At 38.9% G+C, this 7,617-nt stretch overlaps 1 protein-coding gene across 1 annotated transcript in view; it reads right to left on the bottom strand.

Moving 5' to 3' along the window:
* LOC138171579 (protein ERGIC-53) overlaps nucleotides 1-7,617 on the bottom strand; it is a 63,536-nt gene that overhangs the window by 14,741 nt on the left and 41,178 nt on the right. The window contains exons 9-10 of the mRNA XM_069101110.1: nucleotides 2,907-3,100; nucleotides 2,698-2,768 (exon numbers count right to left, since the gene is read on the bottom strand). Of these exons, the coding sequence (XP_068957211.1) occupies nucleotides 2,698-2,768; nucleotides 2,907-3,100 (265 nt within the window). The remainder of the gene's footprint in view (nucleotides 1-2,697; nucleotides 2,769-2,906; nucleotides 3,101-7,617) is intronic.

The raw sequence follows: 7,617 nt of genomic DNA, 5'->3' as shown, positions 1-7,617 counted from the left end.
GTTACTTAACCCCAACTGCCCTCCAAAAGGCAAAAATAAATAAACTGACTATATATTACTGACCCAGTAATGCCCACTACTATTTCCAAAGATTATTAGGGAAAAAGGTAAAGAACCTGTGTGATCTAAAATATTTATAGCAGCTTTCTTTGTGGTGCCAAAGAACCACACTGCAAGGATGCCTATCAACTGGGAAATGGCTAAACAAGTTGTGGAATATGACTGTGATGGAATACTTCTCTGATATAAGAAATTATGAGTTCAATGACCTTAAAAAAAATATGGAGAGATTTGCACAAAATAATGAAGAGTTATAGTGGCTGGGTTAAGCTAATATAATAAAAATTACAATTTTACCTAAATTAAATTATATATTTAGTGCCATACCAATCAGTTTACCAAAAAACTACCTTATAGAGCTAGAAAAAATAGTAACAAAATTCATTTGGGAGAACAAAAGGTCCAGAATATCAAGGGAATTAATGAAAAGACATGCTAGGGAAGGTGGCCTAGCTATACCAGATTTCAATCTGTACTATAAAGCAGCAGTCCTCAAAACTACTTGGTACGTAGGCTGAGGAATAGAGCAGCGGATCAATGGAATAGATTGGGTACACGTGACTCAGCAATCAATGACTATAGTAATCTACTGTTTGATAAACCCAAAGACTCCAGTTTTTAGGATAAGAACTCACTATTTGACAAAAACTGCTGGGAAAACTGGAATATAGTATGGCAGAAATTGGGCATAGACCATTATTTAACACCATATACCAAAATCAAGTCTAACGGGTGCATGATCTAGGTATAAAGGCTGCTACTCTAAACAATCTGGGAAAGCAAGGAATAGTTTACCTGTCAGATCTGTGGAGAGGGGAAGATTTTATGACCAAACAAGAATTAGAGGGCATTATAAAATGCAATATGACTAATTTTTGATTACATTAAATTGAGAAGCTTCTGTACAAACAAAGCCAATGCAACCAGGATTAAGAGGGAAGTGGAAAATTGGGAGAGAATTTTTACAACCTATGTCACTGATAAAGGACTCATTTCTTTTTTTTTTTAAAGCAATTGAGGTTAAGTAACTTGCTCAAGGTTACACGGCCAGTTATTTCTGGGTGTGGTGCTAAGTATTTGAGCCCGCATTCGATCCCAGGTCTCCCGACTCTGGGGCTGGCGCTCTTACTCACTGCGCTACCTGGTAAAGGCCTCATTTCTAAAATATACAGAGACTTGAGTCATATCTATAAGAATACAAATCATTCCCCAATTGATAAATGGTCAAAGAATATGAACAGGCAGTTTACAGAGGAAGAAATTGAAGATATTTATAAGCATATGAAAAAATGCTCTAAATCAGTGTTCATTAGAGAAATGCAAATCAAAACAACTCTGAGGTACCACAGCACGCCAGTCAGATTGGCTAAGATGACAAAAGAGGAAAATGACAAATACTGGAGAGGATATAGGAAAACTGGAACACTAATGCATTGTTGGTGGAGTTGTGAACTGATCCAGCCTTTCTAGAGAGCAATCTGGAATTATGCCAAAGGGCTATAAATACTTTCATACCCTTTGACCCAGCAATACCACTCCTAGGGTTATATCCCAAAGAGATCATAGAAGTGGGAAAAAGACCCACATGTACAAAAATGTTTGTAGCAGCTCTTTTTGTGGTGGCAAAGAATTGGAAATTAAGGGGGTGCCCATCAACTGGGGAATGGCTGAACAAGTTGTGGTATATGCATGTTATGGAATACTATTGTGCTATAAGAAACGAGGAGCGGACGGTCTTCATATTTACCTGGAGAGGCTTAAAAGAACTGATGCTGAGTGAGAAGAGTAGAACCAGGAGAAATTTGTACACAATTACAGACACAATGTGTGTATGATGACCAACTCTAATAGACTGGACTCTTCTCAGAAATCCAGAGTCATAAGTCAACCCCAAAAGACTCATGATGGAGTGAGACATTTACATCCTGAGATTGAACCAGACTGAAGCAAACCACCTGCCCTTTTTTGTTTTCTTGTTTGGTTTTGTCTCCTCTTTCCCATTCTTCATTCCATCTGACACAATCCTTCTTTATAATCTAATGCCTAATGTGAAAGTATTTGCAGATACTATACCTGATTGTATGCCGCCATGGGGGAGAGGGGGGAGGGAGAGAAAAATTGAAACTTAAGGAATTGTGGTAATAAATCTTGTAAACTAAAAGTAAACAAATTAATAAAGATCAAAAACAAATGAAGAGTTAAATGAGCAGAACCAAGAGAACACTGTATACAGTAACAGCAATAGTGTTTTAAGAATGACTTTGAGTGAATGTCATTTTAACTATTATACCCACATTAACTATAAAGAGCATATGAAGACACTATTTGCATCCAGAGAAAGAAATGATAAACAGAAGTATGTACAGAATAATTCTACCTATATATACCCATTTGTACCCAACAGCAGCCATCTCTGAGGTGGGGGAGGAAGGAAAAAAAAAGAGAAAAAAAGGCAATTTACATGATAACTTTGTTGTGTATTTAAAAGGAACAGCAAGTTGTGCACAGCGAATTAGCAGTTTCTCATGCCATCGTCTTTTTTATCGTACTGTTATGGAAATGCTTGCTTATTCCACGAATGTTTTAAAAACCAACAAATGTCACTGTTTTATATAGTCTATCTTTATGCATACTTACTTCATTTCACTCACTTGCCTTAGGACCTCTTGCTGAGTTTTCACCACAGTGTCAAGTTCTTGTTGAGGGGCCTGAAATGAGATGTGCAAAACCATCTGGGTGATCTGCCCTCTTTAGTAACCATGGAAGCTACAGTTTAGGTAACTCCCATTACTTCCTCTTGCACTTCTCATCTGGGTACTGCACTGGGAACACATTTCTAAGCTCACCTGTCCAAGCTGCGCTGGGCCTCCATGGCCTCTTTTGGAGAGCTCCTCAGTCAAGGCAGAGACATACCTTCTTTGCTCATCAAGGATCATATCTAACTGTCGGTTGAGCTGCTTGATTTCAAGATGGATACGATTTTGCCCTTCAAAAATTTGTCTTAGCTCACGATCACTTACACTTTCAAAGATTTCTTCAGCTACAAAAAGTTAAGTTAGAGTATCAGAACCACACATGCATGGAGTCGGCAAAGCAGCACGGTTCTGACAGATCTTAAAATCAGCACAAGGACACCATAATCTAACGAGTGCAGCAACTATATATACTGCCAATGAATAGTCAGTAATTAGATAACGTAAAACACCGCTCACCTGTACGATCTCTAATGAGTGATTTTTCATTGTTGCTGAAATCTTGTTTTTACATCATCCTAACTTCCAAATATACTCCCCTTCCCCTAAACAGCCATTTCTTATAACAAAGAATAAAAAAAAGCAAGGAAAAAAACCCCAGTTCACTAAAATTAATGTACTAGTTTATCATGATAGTTTGTACAATACTGAATAACCCTAGTGCCCCCTTCTGCAAAGCTGCATGGGAGGTACATTTTCTCACTTCTACTTTGAAGTCAAACTTGATCATAATATATAGCATTTAGTTTCATGGAGGGGTAGGGGTGGGGTCTTTTCATTTATATTTATGTAAATTTTACATACAATTCACTGTAGCTATTGTGCATTATCCTATTTCTGTTTACTTCACAAAAATCTTTACAATTTTCTGCATTTTTCATATTCAGCATTTTTATAGAACTTATTTTCATATATCACAATTTGTTTTACCATACTGCAAAATATTAAAGCATTCATATTTTGTTGCTGATTCTTTGCTATTACAAAAAATGATATGATATTTTTGTTTATGTGGGACCTTTATTAATATATTTTTTTAACTTCCTTGGAATATATACTCTGGACAAAAGGTATGGGTACTTTTTTTTTAAAAGCAAAATTACAAATTGCTTTCTAGAATGGTTCAATGACCTCACAGCTCCACCATACTGTATTTAGTATGCCTGTCTTTTTTAGTCCCCTCCAACATTAATTAATTGATTCTTTGTCATCTCTGCCAATTTGCTGGGTGGGAAGTGAAATCTCAGAGTTATCCTGATTTGTTTCCTCTTATTATCACTGATTTGGAAGAATCTTTCACATGGTAATTAATAGTTTGCAATTCCTCTTTTGAGAGCTGGTTGTTCATTTGACATTCAAACAATTTATTTGTTTCAGTTTCTTTTTTAAATCTATGTTAGATATCAGACTTTTATCAGAGATATTTAATGCAAAATTCTTTCCCTAATTGAATATCTCCCTCGTTATCCTAGCTGTACTAATTTTGTTAGTGCAAAAGCTTTTCAATTTCATGTAAATGAAATTATTTTGTCTTCTATGATTGCCTTTATCTATTTGGTTAAGAGTTCTCCCTCTAAAAATAATAGAACTTAAATTTTAAAGAAAAAAAATATTTTCCTCTAGCCAGAGTTGTGAAAGGTACATTAACATGATTCTCTATTTTTTTTTGGTAGCCAATTAGGGTTAAGTTACTTGTTCTGGGTCATAGAGCTAGCAAGTATTTGAGGTCACATTTGAACTCAGGTCCATCTGACTCCAGGGAGCACGGTCCACCCATTGTGTCACCTAGATTCCCCTGATCCACTATTAAAAAACAAAATTGGGACCTTTAGTATTCCGTTTACAGCTTTCCTAGCAATTCTTGTTAACTGAGAGTTCTTTTCCAAGTAATTGATGTTCTTAGGTTATTGAGTTCAGCTGTTTGATTCTTCCTGTTCCAAGGGCTGAATTCTTCAAAAAAATAATTAAGAAAATTCAACTATACTATGACTTGGAGTCACAAATTGAGTAATTTTATTATTACTACTAAAATCGCTTTTTTCTTCACATTCGTCCTTTCCCTATATAATTTCATCATTTCTTTTTCTAATCGCTTAATCCTTAATCCTAGAGGTCCAAATAAAATTTCTTAAAGTACATTCTTTTTCATAATTTCTCCCTTCCTGTATCACTTTCTCCTCTCTTCCTTTACTTATTTCTCTAGTCAGTAAAAAAAGGAAGTTCAGCACTTAAGTGCCCAGCCTGGTGCTAGGTGGTAAAGCCTCAGTGACGGATCTCATGAAAAGCTGAAGATCCAATTCCATTTTGTCCCTCAGTGTCTGCCCTTTCCCAAGAGTGCCCATGGAAGGTGTGGTGCACAGAGGAGAAGAAGGGCCAAACAGGTTGTGACTGGGCAGAGGAATCAACAGAAACCTGCAGGGAACAGCTGTCCTCCGCAAGATCCCACAGCAGGAAGGTGGGAATAAGGCAGCAAGTTTGAGAAGGAGAATAATGGGTGAGCGATGGTCCCAAGTCTGATTATATACCACATAAAGCTTTGCCTTACCTAAACTTTCCCTCTCTCCCAGCGCCTGGCACACAAGGAATCATAAAGCTTCTGTCACTAAGAGATTCAATACCCACATGGCCTCACAGCATTAAAACCTCTCCCTGCTTCATCTGACACAGTGTCCACCATCTGCCCCTGGAGACTCTCTTCTCTGGGCTTCTGGCTCTCCTCCTATCTCTGTGGCCACTCCTTCGCCGTCTCTTTTTTGGAGGGCATTTGGGGTTAAGTGACTTGCCCAAGGTCACACACCTAGTAAGTGCATCGAGTGTCTGAGGCTGGATTTGAACTCTGGTCCTCCTGACTCCAGGGCCAGTGCTCTATTCCTTTTGCCCCCTGCCCCCCCCCCCCCCTTTTAAAGCAAAATTACAAACTACTGACTCATCAGCCACATCACCCCCCTAACTGTGGGTAAACTCTCCAAGGCCCTGTCCTGAGCCCTCTTCTCTTTCCTCCAGGTACTTTCCATTCCCTGGTCATCTCATTAACTCCCATGGACTCCACTATCATCTCATGGCAAAAGACTGCTCTGAACTCCACTCAAGCATTTCCAGCTGCTTATGGGCCATTTCAGATTGGTTGTTCCACAGAAGCTTAAACCCCACATGTCTAAAACAAGAGTTCATGACCTTCTCTCTCCGCCTGACCCAGGCTTCTCTTCTGAGCCCCTATGCCTACGTTGGGCACCTCTATCCTTCCACTCACTCAGGCTCACAATCTCAGCGTAATCCCTGACTCCTCCCTCTCACTGCACAAAGTCCATCAGTTAACAATCCAGCTGCTTCTACACACACCATCTCCCCCAAGTGTCCCTCCTCCACTCTCAAAGTCACCCCCCAGCTTCAGGCCCTCACCACCTCTCGCTCACACTGCTGCAATAGTCTGTTTGATTTCTCTGTCTCAGGCCTCGCCCCACTCACAACTATCCTCCCAAGAGCAGTCATCCTTCCCCACACGGGATCCTGACTGCCATGAGGATCAAGCAGAAACTCCTGACACTTTAACTTGTTCATAAGCTGGCCCCGCAGCAGGACAGGCTCCTTTCTCCACTTACAGTTCACTTTCTCCCCTTTATATTCTATGATCCAGCTACACTGACTTCTCTCATGGTCCAAACTCACAACAGCCCATCTCTAGCCTCCATGTCATTCCCCATGTCTGGGATGAACGCCAGCCTCACCTCTCCTTCTTGGAATCCGTGAGTATATCCCCTCCCCCAAACTACCTGGTGTTCATTTTGTGTATTTTGTATGTACACTTTGTCTTAGAATTTAAGCTCCTCAAGGGCAGAGGCTGTATCATGTTTTTGGTCTTTGTATCACTGGTACTTAACAATGGCTTGCTGACTGACCAGGAATGAAAAGGACTTAAAAACGAGATGATCTAAAACAATCTCTAGTTTAGGAATACACATTATGACTCCCCTCTGCCTCCCCCACTTATGTCCTAATATACTGGGCTAAACTCAATATTGAAATTAATATATATTCCCTAAGCACCACCCACTGACGCAAGTGAAGAAGTACAAACAGCCCAGAATTATGTAAGATAAGGAAGACAGCCTGGGACAGTTGGAAGAAAATTAATTTTCACATTAATTAAATAGCTCTAAATACTTTGTAGGATAATCTGCCAAAGACAGCAAATATATTACTTTCATAACAAATCCAGTAGATTTAAATTAACATCTCTCTACGGTACAGGGTACCTGAGCCTCATGAAAGTCTATACAAGACTATGACAAAGCTAGGAATGAACCTAATGCTACTAAATTTTGGTCCAATCCACAATCTCATACGACTTTTTTTTTAATTAATTTTATTTAAAGTATATTTGTTAATGTGGTTCATTTAAAAAAAATCATTTGGCAAAGTCCTTTCAAAAACTGAAAGCTATAAATGAATCATCTGAAATATTTAGGTTCAAACAATCAATCAGTAAGCCAGGCCCATCTGTATCCCTAAATGCTAGAGACACAAATGCAAAGGTTGAAAGAATCTCTACTCCCAAGGACCTTATATTCTAACAGGGCAGCAACTGAATAAATTTCAATTATCAGTCCTTAGGGAAATCAGCTATGGGTTCCCAAAAGTTGATATTCTGGCCTACAAGAAGTTTCCTAGTATTACTGAATACTTCCCAAATGCTGGCCCCTTCACTTAACATTATCACCAGGAGGGCTTGGTTAATACTCTAGCACATGTCTTTTTCTGTCTAGAAGGAACAATCAGTGTTATCCCCTCCCTGCCTTCTCAATCC

Source organism: Petaurus breviceps, unplaced genomic scaffold (genome assembly GCF_028583685.1).
Source record: "Petaurus breviceps papuanus isolate PSGF00001 unplaced genomic scaffold, PetGlider_PUasm1.0 128, whole genome shotgun sequence".
NCBI lineage: Eukaryota > Metazoa > Chordata > Mammalia > Diprotodontia > Petauridae > Petaurus > Petaurus breviceps.
The sequence above is the reverse complement of the archived record's forward strand: the minus strand, read 5'-3'. Positions and strand labels throughout refer to the sequence as shown.